The 18,001-nt window shown below is 31.3% G+C and overlaps 2 protein-coding genes across 2 annotated transcripts; one reads left to right on the plus strand and one right to left on the minus strand.

The window, feature by feature from the left end:
• The first annotated feature begins 3,079 nt into the window (after positions 1-3,079).
• LOC131662140 (inactive receptor-like serine/threonine-protein kinase At2g40270) lies at positions 3,080-11,952 on the plus strand. Its single transcript, XM_058931840.1, has 6 exons — positions 3,080-3,340; positions 3,694-3,763; positions 9,640-10,181; positions 10,258-10,448; positions 10,545-10,677; positions 10,854-11,952. The coding sequence occupies exons 1-6, from the start codon at positions 3,250-3,252 to the stop codon at positions 11,432-11,434; spliced, it is 1,608 nt and encodes a 535-aa protein (XP_058787823.1). The 5' UTR covers positions 3,080-3,249; the 3' UTR covers positions 11,435-11,952.
• A 265-nt stretch (positions 11,953-12,217) lies between these two features.
• On the minus strand, positions 12,218-16,433 carry LOC131662139 (ethylene-overproduction protein 1-like). Its single transcript, XM_058931839.1, has 4 exons — positions 14,083-16,433; positions 13,434-13,725; positions 13,037-13,346; positions 12,218-12,831 (listed from the first exon to the last, which is right to left on the minus strand). Exons 1-4 carry the CDS (start codon positions 16,023-16,025, stop codon positions 12,611-12,613), a joined length of 2,766 nt encoding a protein of 921 aa, XP_058787822.1. The 5' UTR covers positions 16,026-16,433; the 3' UTR covers positions 12,218-12,610.
• Positions 16,434-18,001: the final 1,568 nt, after the last annotated feature.

The raw sequence follows: 18,001 nt of genomic DNA on the forward strand, positions 1-18,001 counted from the left end.
TCTATTATTGATCTAAATATTTTTATATACGAAAATTTAATATTGATCCAAATATTTTTGTAAATGATACCTAAACAAAAATGAAGTCTGTATACGGAAAAAAAACTATTATTGATCTAAATATTTTTTTATATACAAGAAATGATATTTATGATCAAATATTTTTGATCCAAAAATGGTATGCGGGAAAAAATATATTATTAATCTAAATATTTTTATATTCAAAAATTTAATATTGAATCAAATATTTTTGTAAATGATACCTAAACAAAAATAGTATTTGTATACGGAAAAAATGGTATTTATGATCCAAATATTTTTTATTCAAAAATGGTATATGGAAAAAAATCTACTATTGATCTAAATATTTTTATATACGAAATTTACTATTGATCCAAATATTATTGCAAATGATACCTAAACCAAAATGAAGTCTGTATATGGGGAAAATTTTATTATTGATCTAAACACTTTTATATACGAGAAATTGTATTTATGATCAAATATTTTTAATTCAAAAATGGTATACGGAAAAAAATCTATTATTAATTTAAATATTTATATATATGAAATAATCAATTATTTATCTAACTATTTGTTTTCGTTTTTAATATTTTATTTAAAATAAATGATTTATCCAAATGCGCGTAACAGAACAGAACTCGTGCGTATGCACAGTTTTTTTACTAGTTAATCCTTATAAGCATTCCTCAACCATGCAGTCTCTTCTCTACACACCCTCAGGATCCCTCTCATTCCGATGTGGAGACCACCCTTGCCCTCTTCGGCCTTAGGTGCTACATGCGGTGCAACCACCCCTCGCCTTCTTCGGCCTCGGGTGTTACACAACAATTGTATTTATGCAACATTTGAAATATCAAGTATCCCTAATTCCATTCGAATGTTCAAAAATGGTTTGTTTGCAAGAGGTTTTGGAAAATGTTTACAGGTTGATTTTTGCTATCAATATGCTCAAATACAACATCCCCTTTTTCAACATAGTCACGTAGGAAATGGTGACGTATCTCAATATGTTTAGTGCGAGAATGCAACACTGATTTTTTGGTTAGGTTAACTGCACTAGTTTTGTCGCACATAATAGGAATACGTGAAAGTTTAATATCAAAGTCAAGTAGTTGTTGTTTAAGCCACAAAATTTGAGCACAACAACTACCGACTGCGATGTATTCCTCCTCGGCGGTTGACAAAGCAACGTAAACACATTTCTTGTTATTCCAACTAACTAAGGAATTTGAAAACATATGGCAAGTTCCACTCGTACTTTTCCTATCCGATTTGCAATTGATAAAATCGGAATCAGAAGAACCAATCAAGTTATAATCACTTCCTTTGGAATACCAAAGCCCATACTTAGATGTACCGTGAACGTATCTAAGGATGCGCTTGACAACTTTTAGATGTGATTCCTTCGAAGTCGATTGATAACAAGTGCACATACAAACACTAAACATAATGTTAGGCCTAGATGCAGTAAGATATAGAACAGATCCAATCACACCTCTATATTTCTTGACATCAACATTCTTACCATTTTCATCTTTATCCAAGTTTCTGTTTATTGGATTTGAGTGTCAATTGATTTTGCTTCATCCATACCAAATCGTTTTAGAAATTCGTGACAATATTTTGTTTGACACACGAGTGTTACTTTGTTGCTTGATTTGAAGTCCAAGAAAGTAATTTGACTCCCGGAATGGAGTCATCTCAAATTAATCTTGCATTAGCTTAGAAAACTCCTCGACCATTTGCAAGCTAGTAGAACCAAATATGATATCGTCAACTTAAATTCGAACTAAAAGTATGTGTTTTCTTTGACGTTTAATGAAAAGTGTTATATCTACCTTCCCTCTAGAATATCCTTGGTCAAGTAAGAACTTGTTAAAACGCTCATACAAAGACCTATGGGGCTTGTTTTTAGTTTATAAACATGATTAAGATACTCATGTTTTTCAAAACCGGGAGGTTGTGAAACATACACTTCCTCATTAATGTACCCGTTAAGGAAAGCACTTTTCATGTCCATTTGAAATAACTTGAAATTCTTAGAGAATGCAAAGGCTAGTAAAAGACGTATAGCCTCGAGGCGGGCAACCAGAGCATAAGTTTCCTCATAACCAATGCCCTCCTCTTGGTTATAACCTTGAGCCACTAGTCAGGCTTTGTTCCTAATTATCACTCCATTTTCGTCTAGTTTATTTCTAAAAACCCAACGTCCTCATATACTCGCACATTTTCAAAACAATATTCAACTATATCTCACAACACTCTAATATAATAACATAAGAGAAAGAAAAAAAAGACTTAAATAGAAAACTAAAGTGTTTTTTGACTAGTGCGTTTTATAATAAAAAATTTGTATCTATTATATAACATTGGACTTTCTATTTCTTTGCAATATTTTCACATGTTTATTTTTAATCAACACAAACAAATTTTTTCGTGTTGAATTTTATGTGAGACTGACTTTGTTGTTATCAACAAGGTTATGGTAATATTATTTTTATCAGTTGATGAAGTGGTAATAACTATTAAAAAAAATGACATACATAATTATATATAATTAAGAGGAAAAGAGTTTGAATTTTAGTGATTGTGTCCAACTTTATCATATTGATTTTTATCAATTGAGTAAAAATTTGGATGTAATACATTTTAGAGGATCCTTTCTTTTCCATGCATGTATTCTTTTATTTATTTATTATTTATTAATATAGTCTTAATTTATTTATAAAAATAAATAAATTATATTCAAGTCTTTTGGAACTGGAAATAGTGAAACATTCTTTACAATGTATTGATACATAATCTAACATAAATTTAGTAATAATACATCGACAGTTTTATGGTAAGTTGAATATGGTACAATATCGCTATTAGATTTGCCAAAAGCTTAAGTATCAAATGTGTTCAATTATTTTTTGCCAAAATTTATAACCAAAAAAATAAAGTAGTGATAGAAGGCATGGTTAGCACGTGCCTTTTATGAGAGGCCATTAGTCATGAGAATATAAAGACATAGATGAGTTGGTGACTTCATTTCATTACTATGAAACGCGGTGAAAAAGCCAAATGCAAACTCAAGTTTTTTATTTTTTTATAAAAAAGTGTATTTTAATTGTATTAGATATTTGTCTTACTTTTTATTATATATATATATACACACTATTTCCTCAACAATTCCATTTCATTTCTTATATTATGTTATAGAAGTAAATCTTTGATCTCACAATGAGAGAAGCTTCGAGATTCACAACGTTCTTCTGCATGCTGTTAATTATTGGGGCGGTAGTTTCTATCCCTTTGACTCTGAACAGCCAAGGTAAGAGTAGCAAAATAAATTATTTTTTTGAGCTTATAATATTGTTCCAAAGATTCATGAGAAACACCATTATTTTTGACAATGTTCCCTTTAGCTTTGATGAGGTGATATCCAAGATAATGTTTTTTTCTTGGAGATGGGTTAGCAATAGGGAAGCTCCAAATCAGATTACTTTTTATGATTGGTATAAATTACCACTATTTTGTACCAACACTCTTTAGTGTTTCCTTGTTGTAAGGGTTGCACCCCTAGTGCGATATCTTATAATCAATTGCTTATTAAAAAAAAAAGATTCATGAGACATTGAATGAACATAAGAGTTATGTTGTGTTTGAATTATGATGTTTGTTCAGGGTTGGAACTTCAAAAGATGAGGGAATTATTGAAATGGAATGGTGAAGAAAGAGCCATGGATCCATGCTTGTAAGCAACACCCTCTTCTTCTTCTTCTTCTTCTTTCTTTTTTATTTTAAATAATTGCTTATATTAATTTTCTATTTGTAAAAATTTTGTTAAAAAAGATTGAACACACTGAAATTGATGATTATATATTTGGTAGAACGTAGTAGTATTGGTTTGGTGCCAGTTCCTAATTTCTTTATCTTTTGTTATATAAAGTAGGATATATATTGAAATCACAACATGTAAATTATATCATGCTGCATGTTTTCATGACACAGGCATATAGCATGCCGCATGGTGGAACGTGAACTATGTAATCACAACATAAACATGCTGTTTTCTTTGAATTTCTAACCATATGAATTATCTAACAATATTAATGTTTTTTCCTAACATATTTCTTCTATTTGTTTTATATTTTTGTTACCATCAACATTAAATATTTGGTTAATTTATATTTTTAGTTCCACTATTTTACATCATTTGAGATGAAAAATATATAAATCTACTATCTACCGATTAATAATAGATTGACCAAACTTCCAAAAATATCCTTCTCTTAAATTTTTTTTACACTACACTTTGGATATTTAAGTAATTAACAAATTCACTTTAGCTTTCAATCATCATTGGACACTTGGCAATCTCAATTCTTTTTCTCCCCAACACACATCTTCTCTCTCTTAATTCAAATTTCAAATTTCTTTCACATTTCATTTTCCCACACTTTTTTACTTTCATTTTAATTTTTCTACATTTACTTATTATCACAAAAAATATTAATAATCTATTTTTTAATTTTAATAAAACTAAATATTTATTTATCTCACGGTCACTATCAACACAATATTTAATTTATTTTAACCGACCATTGCACACTTTCTCTATCTTAATTAAAATTTCAATTTTATCTCACATTTTATCCCACACCTTCTTCCTTTCATTTTAATTTTTTTCTATTTAGTTATTATCCCTAAAAAATAATTTATTTTTTAATTTTAATAAAATTAAAAAATTTATTATCGGACGGGTCACTATCGACGCAATATTTATTTTATTTTAATATTGTTTTAACTTGAGAGGTAATATTCTTATTTTTATGACGGGCCACTATCAACACGATTCTTTTTTTTTTATGATTATTTAATACAATTAAATATATATGATAAACATAATGAAATGAATGAGAAAATTAGAATCACTCAAATTTGCTATTTTTACGGGTCACTTTCACCATTATACATTTTTTATTTTAATCAACAAAATATTTATAAATATTTATAATTATTAGTAATATTCGTAAATATTTATAATGTTAGATAAATCCTATAAAAATTCATGCTTTCTTTACAAATGGAATCCTATAATTATCATAAGACCAATATCCATTTAAGATTATGTATTTTAGATGATGTACCATTGTTCATCATCTCACCAAATATATTGATTTTTTTTTTTATTTAGAACATATTTTATCTATTCTATTTGTTTATTATCACTAAAAATACCAATTAATCTATTTTTTAATTTCAATAAAATTAAAAATGAACTTTATCAAAGAGAATAATACTACATAGTTATTCACACAACTAACTTTTTATCTTACGAGTCACTATCAAATTATTACCATTATTTTCAAATGTCAATTTTTTTCTTCTTTTTCCATGTCACAAGTTTTTTTAAAATTATTTAATACGATTTAGTTTATCTAATAATTATTTATTTTACCATGTGTATCTAAATACATCATATATCAAATTGTTTTTTGTTATAATATTTTGATTTCATAATTTTTCATTGTATTTTTCTAATAAATATGAGTTTTTCATATGTATATCTAAAAAAGTTATTTCGTCAATATTAAAATAAATTCACCCGTGCGGAAGCACGGGTCTCTGACTAGTTTATGTTATTAAAATTAAATATATTATTAATTTTCAAAGCAAAAATATGAGAAATGAAAAAAAATATATCTTAAAAATTTTAGAAATAAAAATATAATTTACATATCACAAAAAAAATATACACTCCGCAATTGTTTTCGTAAATAAAATAAAATAGAGATAATTAAATTGTAAATAAATTTAGATATTAGTATAAAATATAAATTAGCTCTCTCTCTCTCTTAAAAAATAAATTTAGATAAATATATTAATTACCAATAAGTTTAATACTATTTGTTTATATTTAATTAAGGAAGGAATAGTAAAAACAATTTTCTTTAAAACAACACTCTAAAGTTGAAATCATTTCTAATATTTTAATAAACAAAATATAAAAAAATAAAAAAGATGTTTTGTAAGATTATACTAGATAAAATTAAAAATAATAATATTAAAGAAAATGTTGAGATATTATATATAATAGAAAAAGTTTACAAAAAATATTTTATAAAAACTTCAACTTCAACTGAAATTTTAATTTTAATAATTATTTTTAAAATGTTATTTAGGTGTTTCTTATTTTATTGAAATTTTTTTAAATACAATTTTTTTAAAAAAAATTATTTAATTTTAAAGCTATAGATAGTTTTTTATAAAGTTATTTTTGACATACAACTTTTTTAAAATATTACAATTTTAATTATACTTTAATCTTTAATAATATATGTTTATGTTATATGATGTCAAAATTAGTTTATAAATTAAAAAAATTAGATCTAAAAAAATTATGTTAATAGAGTGAAAATTAATTTTACAAAACATGATACCAAACATAAAACAGTTAAGATCTATTGTTATAAATTAATTTTACACGTAATGAATGATATATTAGTTCATTTTAATTCTTTTTATTAAAATTTATTTTTTTATTATATTGGTGTGTATTCTCAAAAATAAGTTGGTTAAAATTAATTTTTAATTGAAAATATCATAACTATTTTGATTATTTTTGAAAAAAATGTTTTTATAAAAGGAAAAATATATAATCTATGTTCTTTATGTTTATTCAATCATATTATTTAAAAAATTATTTTAAAATAAATAAATTTTATTTGTATCGCTTAAAAAATGATCTTTAATTTTGTTTATTTAAAAATGATAGTTAAAAAAAATTAAAATTGTCTTATTAAATTAACAATTGAGTTGGTACTCTATTTTTAATGTTCTCTACTACTCACTCTTTTATTATGTAAGACACGTGTGAATCATACCACTTTAAGTGAAATTTTATATCATATCTATTTTATCTAATACTCTTTCATCTAATAAGATAATTGGTATTAAAAAGAATTAAAAAGAGAGTCATACTATCTTTCCTGACCAAAATAATTGTAGTAGCTAATAATATTATATTGAAATAATAATTTAATGTAAATAACTTACTTTTTTTTAGGAAAAATAAATATATTAATAAAAAAAATCAAATTATATAACTGATAAGCATAAAGCACAAGAGGTGCCGGATATAAGATAACAAAATTAAATTTGACAAAAAAACCATGAAGCCACAAATAACAGGACAGTCTAAATTAAAATCACAAGTGTTATAGAACTACCTTGCTACTCTCCGAATAGATCTCTAACCAATCAGATCCATCATCAAATGATCAGATCCCAACACGATGGAGATCAACCACCACACATTAAAATAGGGCAAACACATTATCGACTATAAGTGCTGGTAGAGGATATGATTCTGAAGTCAATCTGCGAAGGGGTAAAAGTCATTCCCCACTCTACCCAAGAATCTTCCAAGGCAGAAATATACTCTTCTCCTCCACATCTTTTGCTGATTGTGTGACTCCATTAAAGATAACATTGTTTCCGGCTTTCTAAATAGACCAGATTACATCCTATCAAACCATAAGGTAACCACCCATATATTTTACCCTCCCTCCTAAAGAAAGGTAAAACTCAACAAAAAAAAAATCTAAGATCTTTGGTGAATAAACTACCTGCCTCCCCACCCACGTGAAAACATTATACCATACTGACGAGGCTATCTCACAAGTAATGAAAAGGTGAGAAGAAATCTCAGCTGAAAATCCGCAAAAAGGACGATAAAGCCTACAAGTGTCTGATAACACCCATCTTCTAAACAGGTTAACTCTGGAAGAGAATCTATCCTATAATAACTGCCAAGAAAAGACCAAAATCTTAGACTAAGTCCAACTCCTCCAAACAAGAGAAAGAGAATGACTCTGAAACAAACGTGATGGCATAGAAGAAGTCAGACTTCTCCACCGGACAAAGTAATTGAAGGCCACTAAAAAAAGTATCGTCCTTGGAATGCTACTAAATCCACTTATCTTTGTCAAAGGTAAGGATAACATCTCTAAGTAAGGAATGAAACTCCTCAAGAACGAGAAACTCTTTAAAGAAGAAGGATTTCCTCCATCTAAATTTTGAGCTCAATACCCCATTGATAACCTCTCCAATCTCGTCCAACAACCCTTCTGACTGGAGAGAATTGGAGAACAAACCAAAATGCTCCCTGAATAAGGATCCTCTCCAAAAGAAGTTTGAAGACTCGACCTGGATTTTCTTGCAATGCCATCAGAAAAATAACTTGAAGCACCTTCCTCTTTTGTGCTAATGAGAGTTATCTCTTTCCTTCAAGGCGAAAAAGAACGAAAACCCCTAGCCCTACCTCCACAATGAGATGAGAAAGAGATATCCACATATCTAGCTATCATAATATCTTTCCAAAGCCATGAATCCCTTACAAACAACATTCATCTCCACTTTACTAGAAGAGCACAATTAACCATCTAGAGATCACTCACTCCTCTCTCTCTCTCTCTCTCTCTCTCTCTCTCTCTCTCTCACACACACACACACACACGACTTCTACTTTTAGTCTTACAATCAATGTCTCAACTCACCTAGGAAATCTTAGGCACATTATCCTCCCACCCCCAAAAGAATATTCTTTGTAAAGTCTTAATCTTCTTCCAAACCATAACAGGTATTTTTCAAAAAGGACAAGGAGAAGATAGGAATAACATTAAGCACCAAATTAAGGAGAACCACTCTATCCGAGGATCACATATTTATGCTTTCAAGAGTTGAGTCTTTTATCCAACAGAGCCACCAAATAACCCCAAGTAAACTCGAGACAGAAGTTGGTCCCCACTAGCAGCCCAAGGTACTTGAAAGGAAAAGAGGCTATTTCATGGTGGAAAAAGTCTCTAGCTGGAGATAGAAAGACAATATCAACATTAACCTCAATAAGACTATTCTTGAAGAAGTTAACACGAAGACCTGAAGCCCTCTTAAAACCTCTAAGAATGACCATAAACTCTATAGAGATAAAACAACCACCAAAAGAGTCTCATCAGCGTATTGAAGTTGAGACACTACCAACCATAATTTCCAACTCTAAACCCAGAATAAAGACCAAGCTCTTGGGGCTAGGTCCTCATAACCAAACTACGTGGTCCACTTAATATATTAACATATGAGCTTAGATTTTCTCCTTCATTTTTTTTCCTTCTCTCTCCTAACTCTCTATGTCTTTCTTAACCTCACTTTCTCTTAGTATAAAAGATGAAACAAATGATCAAAAATATTAATATACTAAGATCAAGGAAATGATAAAAAATATTAATATACTAAGATCATTTTGCAGCAGTTCGAGGGTCATTCACTCGTGAAGCAATGTAACTTCAACATAAATGACACAAAATATGTTGGTTTGTTTGGCATCATGAATTAGTTATATTTTCTTTTAAATTAATGTTTTTATCCCATAAATGATGACTAATTAAAATGATTAAACTTACATTCTTTTCATAATTTTATCTTTGTTCTTAATCGAATATATTAGATTTCTTTTCAAATCGTTTTATTAAAATCACTTGTATCATATTGAATTTTGGATTTGAATCCTCATGTTGATGACATTAACCGTTGAATACACCAGATTATGTTTTAAATTTCCTCTTATGACAGGCACATTGGCCAACAAAGGCATATACATACACCATTCAGTAGGAAACTTACACAAACATCAAATTCTGCTAACTCACACAAAACCAATATTGATGATCATAAAAACACTCCTTCACCATCATCATCATCACCTTCATCACCACTTTCTTCACCTATTTCCCCATCATCTTCACTACTTTCTATATCAGAAACTCCCTCAATTTCACCATCACCAGAACTTTCACCTTCACCATCACCTGAGGCAGCACCAACAACTTCATACTTACCATTTATATCATCAAATCCACCAATAGTTATGTCCTCACCCCGACTTTCTAATTGGATTTCGGCACCTTCCCCTTTTTCATCTTCAAACGAAAGCAACTCAAAAAGTTCAAACCATAAGCAACAGTCTGTTATTATATGGTCAACAGTTGGAGGATTTTCCTTCCTTGTTTTGGTTTCATGCACTGTTTTCATTTGCTTCAGAAGTAGTAAGGTAGTAACTGTCAAACCGTGGACCACAGGGTTGAGTGGCCAGCTTCGAAAAGCGTTCATAACAGGTAATTTCTTATATCCGAGAAGTTTTAACGGACTATTATTTGAACTTATCTACTGACATAAACACTTCTGATTCAGGTATTCCGAGTCTCAAGCGAGCCGAACTCGTGGTAGCTTGTGAAGATTTCAGCAACATTATTGGTTCATTTGAAGACGAGACTATCTATAAAGGAACTCTATCAAGTGGAGTTGAGATAGCTGTAGTATCTTCTGCATTGGCTTCTTCTAAAGAATGGTCGAAAAATTTGCAAGCTCAGTTCAGAAACAAGGTATGCTAATACAGGCAATAAATGTAGCAAATGCAACACACATTTTCTGATCTGGTTTTAATTCTTTTGCGTTGGTTTTTACTTTTTGTCGTCCAGATTGAGACGTTATCGAGAGTGAACCACAAGAATTTCGTGAATCTTATTGGCTATTGTGAAGAGAATAAACCATTCACAAGGATGATGGTTTTTGAGTATGCTCCGAACGGAACACTGTTTGAGCATTTACATAGTGAGTCTCTTTTCCTTCTAAATTTACTTTGATCGCATGCGTGAACACCAAACACTACTCTGACACTGATAATAATTAGAGAAAGTAGAGCAATTGAATATAATCACATGTGTCAGACACTGAACTAACACGTCTTGAATCTAAATCGTGTTGACATCTTAATGTATTTGTTGCAGTTAGAGAAGCAGAACAGCTCGACTGGCGAATGAGAATGAGGATAGCTATGGGAATATCTTACTGTCTAGACCATATACATGAACTCACACCACCAGTTGCGCACAAAAGCTTGTTATCTTCCTCTATATATCTAACCGAAGATTATGCTGCTAAAATATCAGACCTTAGTTTCTGCACCGAGGAAGTTGATACAAAGGAGGGTTCGGAGAAAACATCATCAGAAGAAATAAAGGACAATGTTTATAGTTTTGGCGTAATATTGTTTGAACTGATAACAGGAAAAATTCAATATGCGGGAGAAAACGGCCTTGCGACAGATTGGGCTGCTGAGTATATAAGAGGACAACCTTTGAGAGAGTTGGTGGATACAAACTTGAAATCTTTGAAAGCTGATGAAATTGAGAAATGGTCTGAAGTGATTAACAATTGTGTAGATCCTGATCCGGAGAAAAGGCCATTGATGAAAGAGGTTACATCTATGTTAAAGGAAATCACTTCTATGGAGCCTGATGGAGCAACTCCGAAATCATCTCCTCTTTGGTGGGCCGAAATTGAAATCATGACCTCAGATTTATGTTGAGACATTAATTCATCGATTTAGTTCATATACATTACCGGTGTAAAAAAATTCAACTGTCAATTAATCGTAATAGTTAAAATGTTAACAACATTTTACTTCAATTATAACTACTTCTAAAGTCAGACTTCTGAATGGTTATGATTTGTTGACAATCTAAAATCTTTTACACCGACAATGTATCAAAAATACTGAAGGTGTGTATACAAGAGACTGCTTTAGTCTCAGCAGAGTAGTTGAAATTTGGAAATATTTAAGAAATGGAGTGTGTATACTATATTATATATTACTGTCACTTTATGATTTTCTGCATGAACTTTGTTTTTCTTTGTTGCTGAAAAAACTATGAGCAAGATAAATGTTTGCTATGTTTGTTGGATATGAGAAGGAAAACAAGTTTCTGTTCACCTTTTTATCATTTGAAGACATCAATAAAATGCAGAGCCGTCTTTGAGTGTGTGCAAAACGGGCTATAGCACAAGGCCTCAACTTTTATGCTCTTAATTTGTGGCTAAACAAGTCTCATAATAGATTCGTAATGGTTACACTACGACTAAATAGGATCCATAATTGTTGTCACGGTTGAACCATGTCTAACCTACACAGGCCCTCAGAAACCTAAGACGATTCTGATGAAATGCTATTTAATTCTAAAACACTATCCGTGGAAAATAAGATCACAACTATGTTGACATAAGATTGAGATTGAAGATTGCGAAAAGGAATAAAAGGAAAAACAAAATGAAGTTTTGTTCTTTCTTCTATCTATGGCAAAATAACCAAACATAGGAAAAATACATTATGCATTGTAGGAAACCAGAGGTATGAATCTCTTTATAACCTTGTAATGTACTGTACAAGAGGGTGTGTAAATACTGGGATACAAACTGTGAATATGGTTCACAAGAATCCACATCATATCAATGTACTATTTACTTACTATTATGAAAATATTCTCATTTACACATGAATCATACACAAGTAAATATCTATTATCCATTTTTGTCTTGATTCATCCAAAGTATAGCTTCTTGAGTTTTGTTTCCACAATTCATGGACTTCATGCATCCCATTCTAGTTTTGTTCTTAGATAGTAGTTGCGAAATATCTAAGGAAAAACTCAGTCACTTGGGAATAGTCCACGATTTTCGAACCAAGTTCTTCACATTTGTTTTGAGATCAAAAGTTAGGCTTTTGTATCCTTTGATATAAATCAATTGTTGCTGCATGGTTTGGATCTAAGCAAAGAGCTGCCTTACAGTCTATTAGAGCAGATGATAGATCTCCCATCGACTCGTAAAACGCGGCTCGCAGATGAAGCATTTGAAGGTCAGGCTTGAATTTTATAGCCTTGGTGAGTTCTTCTACAGCTTCTGTTTCTTTTTGCTCATCCATCAGCACTAGACATACAGGTCATAATTCATGTTAGTATAATAATCGGTCGTGAATTCACAGATAGTGTGTGGCTTGAAGAAATCACATCATCATCTCAGAAACTATTCGGATTGACTTATTTGGACTTATCATCTGATGTAAGAAGTTGTAATGGAAAACAACTTTATGGCATGTTTCTAAGATATGAGAATGATCGGTAAATGAAAGTACCTGCTGCCCTGTATCTGTAAGGGTATGTCCTTAAAGGATCAAGGTGAGTTGCAACATCAAGATCAGCCATCGCCATCTCACGGTCACAATATTCCGATCGTTTCTCATATGCCGAGGCAGTGCTCTCTGCCTTCTCGATTAGCATTGTCATCTCATCGTACGCAGCCTTCCGTTGATTTTTCTGTTGATAAACGCGCGCCAGACCTTGATGAGCTCTCGTGTGCCTAATTGCAAGTGCATTGTTGTAGCATTCGTTCGCAAGTTCTATTTTACCGCAATCCACATAAATACTCCCCATGTTATTCAATGCCTGCAAAATATTCCACAATACAATAAAAAAACTTGCACAACGAGACTACATTCGCAATATAGTGTTAGTTCGACATATAGCACTAACTTGTCCTTTGCGAAGTCCGTCTGAAGGACATTTAAGTGCTTCTTTAAGAAGCTGAATAACATAAGAAGAAGATTCGGGATCCAGATTTGTATCTGCCAACACATATGCTTTTAGGAAAAAGGCTTCAAATGATTTCTGAATTTCAATGGATCTGTCAGCTTTTGTAACAGCTTCGTCGCGATAGCCAGTATCGTATAGAATCCATCCTTCGTAAATTAGTCTTTCCTGCATTGAGCTAGAATGGTTTCTCGCAAGCCGCAAACTGCGCATTGCAGCCTTTTGACAGTTTAACCTGTGCAGCATAAGAGTATGTTTAGCAAATAAATAAAAAAATTCACTAACATGTGCAATACGTGTTTGCATCAAGTCAAAATCTATGAAGCACTAAAACAGACACCAGACGGGTACACAATACGCACAAGTAGACACTTGCAATAATTTAAAAGAAAAGAAAGTAATTGAATTAACCACATGCTTTAGCATCGTGTCAGTGTCAGATACTAAGAAATGTGTCAGACACCAGGCACTATCCCGTGTCAGACACCATACAGATACTCGATCTAAAGTGTCAGTGCTACATATAGGTCACAAGATTTAAAATGGTTAGGAAAAACTATACTATAGTTGAGTTAGTTCTAAATATGCTTACCTCAAGAGTAGTAGAGAAAGACGAAACTCGAGCAAACTCTTTCCCGGCTCATTCTCTAGCATCTGATGTATAATAGCCAAAGAACCGACATCATCAACAGAAGACCATTGTTGATACAATTGCATCCAACAATCAGCCTGATTCTTCTTCTGAATTTTACTTTTAAGAATTTGAACCAAGCATTCTCCTCTAATCCTCCCATGTAAAGTTATATAATTAGCCTCTATGGTTAACAATGCTCTAATATCTCTCATAGCACTATCATAATCCTCTAATGCAATATACAACCAACCCCTCAATTCTAAACAATCAGGTGAAAGCTTAAATCGAAGAAACTTATCGAGTTCCATAATCCCTTCTTTTATTTGCTTCTCCTCGACTTTCTCCAATGCTCTATACTTATAAGGAAATGAAAGTGAAGGATCGAGTCGAGTTGCGAAATCCAAATCGAAACCTTTCTCTCTTCCCATATTGTACAATGCTCTCTCTTGATACATCCATCCAACTGGTTTATACTCAAATATCAAAGAACTGATTAACTTATAAGCCGAATACGGTTGACCTTGTTTATGCTTCGTTCTCGCCACGCCTGCTATAGAATAAACATGGCCTAATTCAACTGCTTCATCGAAACAACGTTGAGCTTCTTTATACTCTCTTCTTTCAAGAAATACACACCCTAATTGATGCAATGCAAGACCCTTCTGCCATCTCTCTGCACCACACTCTTTCATTCTCTCCAGCAACATCGACGTCGTTTTCGACACCATGCTTTCTTCCATTGCCACATGACTGAGAAAATAGTACAACAAGAAAGTAGCACACCCTAAACTTTCCAACTTTTCCTTTGACTCAAAACTGCATAAAAAACTTACCACCTTTGAATTACGAAGCGATTTCGGAAGCTCCCTAAGAAAAATTTGCAAGCAAGAAACGACCAGAAGGGTTGCTTTTTCTTCCAAACCATACTCAATGAGTATCAATGCATCTTCAACATTTTCAACAATTGAAGCCAAATGAGAATCGCAAGACGATTTCATTTCCTCGCAACAAAACCTATTGGCAAATGATAGAAGCTCTAAAACAGTATTGGCACAGAAAAGATCCAATCTTTTTGTTCTACTGTAAAATTCCAATGCTTTCATACCTTCAGAGCATAACCCGTTTCTCGAAAAATTGATCTTCCACATTCTGGATTCTACAAATCCACCACAAAGCATCGCGTTGAACGGTTCCGAAAGTGAAGCAATTCTCGACCTAACACACTTGATTTCCTCATTCTCAACACAGAACAAAACATCACTTTCCTCATCAGACAAACACACACAATCATTAGAAGTGTCACTTTTTCGCTCCTCGTTACATTGACAATGATCATTGATCGAAAAAGGACTAAACCCATTTTCCAAATTCTTCTTTGGACATTCAAGAACATTATAACCACCACAATCCATTGAAGAAACACCAACAAGCTCATCATCCCTTCTCTCATATCTCAACCAAGCAGACAACACAACCTTTGACATCACATCCTCGGCGTTCTGCCGCGCCGTTCTGAGACACCTTCTGAGTAGCTTCTGGTCCCCAAGACCATACAAAACAGAAAAAAGTTCCACAAAAAGTGACACTTTCTCAGACTGTAAAGAGCAAAACTCTATCCGTTGATAGAGTTCTGCTAAAGTCTCTACAAGGTTTACAGGTTTAAGATAAGGCTCTATGGTTGGTTCAATGGTGTCAGTAGAAGGTAATTTCAGCGAAACAAGATTTGCAAACTCTGAACTTTTGCTATTGTTGTTGAATTTTGATTTTGACCATGACAATATGGTTTTGTGTCTGCTAAAGTTGTGAGGTTTGGTTTTGCTGCCACCATTGGTTTCAGATGAAGAACTAAGAGCATGAACTTGAATACTCTTGAAACGTTCAACAATCTTCAAACTACGCATTTTTTTGAGTTTTTGATGAATTCAACCACTTTTCTTCCAACCCTTTGAGCTAAATTGTTGAACTTTGAATCAACATTAACATGGGGTGTGAAAAGTTTGAATCTTTGAGAAAAGGGTTTTCATTTTGTACTAAGCTTAAACAGTTTCAACAACAAAAAAAAAAAAAAAACATGTTTTTGTTTCGACAAGAATAATGATGTTTTTTTTGCTAAAAATAGGAAGAAAATTCAGGGTTTAGAAAATGAGATGAAAAATTGGTACATAAATGAAGAAATTAAGTGATTCAGGTGAACCTGCTATGCTCAGAAAGTAAAGAGAGATTCTTCAAAAGAACCACTCAAGTTTGAGACAGCACCATGCTAATTTGGTCAACTAGTTCCAATATGTTTTTTTTTTTTTTTATTAAAAGGTGTGAGATTAGAGAATAATTAATAGTTATGGCATCAAATCAAGTGAAAGTAAAAGGGACTTTTTTAAGAATGAATTATTGTTTACTAATAGCTAGGTATCTTTAGGTTAATTAATTAAAAAGAATGAGTTAACTTGCAATGAATTTGGAGTGAGATGGAATTGTGAAGTAAAGGTGCACTAGGTGGAGTGAGTTGTGTTTTTGTGTAACTAATCCAATTATTATTTTTAAGTTAAGAAGTCTTATCAACACCAAACAGATTATTTTAATTTAATCAACAAAAATTTTTCCAACTCCGCTCTTTAGAATAAGTTATAAAAACATAAAAATTTAAGGGTGACAGACATGTCTCGTCTTGTAAAAATTTGTAAAAAAATGAGGTGAGAATGATATAGTTGGATTCTTGAGCTTAAAAGGGTGTCATTACAAAAAAAATGATGACAAAGTGAGGTAGATCTGCATATACTATCTTTTAAGTTTAAAATTACAAAAGTCTATAATTACAAAAGTCTATGTTAATGTCAGTGCCTATAAAAAATTATAGAAAAAAATCGTGAAACAGGACAGACATATTTGAAAATGCGAGTTCAAAACCATGTTCCGCCTACGTGTGTGTGTGTGTTTTGTCGCCTCTAATTAAGATATGTGTTATAATCAAGACCTCTATCAATATCAATATCTGGTTTGTAAGTTTAAGTACAAGTTAATTTAAACCATTGAATTATTATAAATATGGTCAATATCTTAAATAGATTTAGATTATGGAAATAATTTTTGAAAATTTCAATTATTTATGTTTACTCAATTTTGCCAACAAAATTAATTAGGAAATTGTACAATAGCTATCATCACTTTCACCATAAATTATTTGGTCCATTATGGTTGAATGTCTAAGTCATACGTGGCTCTTTCTTTTTTCTTGAGGAGTAAAAGGCTTAGTGTATGGTGTTTTATGAATGCTTTTAATTCTATAATCTCATTATTATTGTACTACTACTACCTCATATGATCCAACTAGTCCTAGATATTTATAAGTCATGTCCTTCAAAAAATAAATATCCAACTATAAATATATTTGGATGTAAAAAAATATTATTAAAATATTAATTACACATCAATTAAATTATAATATTATATTATTTTGGAAAATAATTAAAAACATTTTGCTAAGTGTCAAACGCACATGAATTAGAGAGGATGTGCATGAACATGTCATAATCAAGTATTAAAAAACACAAAATCTTAACAAATAAAGCCAGGTCAGAGACCTAATTATTTATAGGTTAGGACAGTAGATCTAGCAATACTTTTGTGCAATTTTTAATAAATTATTATAACTCAAAACATCATGAAGCATATATGGTGGCTCTTATGCATAGAGATTCTATCAATTATTGGATTAAATGTGTTATGATGCATGTACAAAATAAAGAATAATATCTGTGCGCATCAATACAAGTTGGAGTTAATGTTTTTGGAATATATACCTATATAGCCTTTTGATTAATTACCATGTGGCACTAGTGAAGCATGTTCTTCTATAATATTGTACCCACCATGAAAACAT

The sequence above is a fragment of the Vicia villosa genome, linkage group LG3 (genome assembly GCF_029867415.1).
Source record: "Vicia villosa cultivar HV-30 ecotype Madison, WI linkage group LG3, Vvil1.0, whole genome shotgun sequence".
In the NCBI taxonomy this organism is placed as follows: Eukaryota; Viridiplantae; Streptophyta; class Magnoliopsida; order Fabales; family Fabaceae; genus Vicia; species Vicia villosa.

Coding starts and splice junctions, on each gene's coding strand:
- LOC131662140 (XM_058931840.1), top strand. CDS start 3,250: ATGAGAGAAGCTTCGAGATTCACAACGTTCTTCTGCATGCTGTTAATT. Junction 10,182..10,257: donor TCGAAAAGCGTTCATAACAG/GTAATTTCTTAT, acceptor CTTCTGATTCAG/GTATTCCGAGTCTCAAGCGA. Junction 10,449..10,544: donor AAGCTCAGTTCAGAAACAAG/GTATGCTAATAC, acceptor TTTGTCGTCCAG/ATTGAGACGTTATCGAGAGT.
- LOC131662139 (XM_058931839.1), bottom strand. CDS start 16,025: ATGCGTAGTTTGAAGATTGTTGAACGTTTCAAGAGTATTCAAGTTCAT. Junction 13,726..14,082: donor CTTTCTCTACTACTCTTGAG/GTAAGCATATTT, acceptor TATGCTGCACAG/GTTAAACTGTCAAAAGGCTG. Junction 12,832..13,036: donor TTACAGATACAGGGCAGCAG/GTACTTTCATTT, acceptor CTGTATGTCTAG/TGCTGATGGATGAGCAAAAA.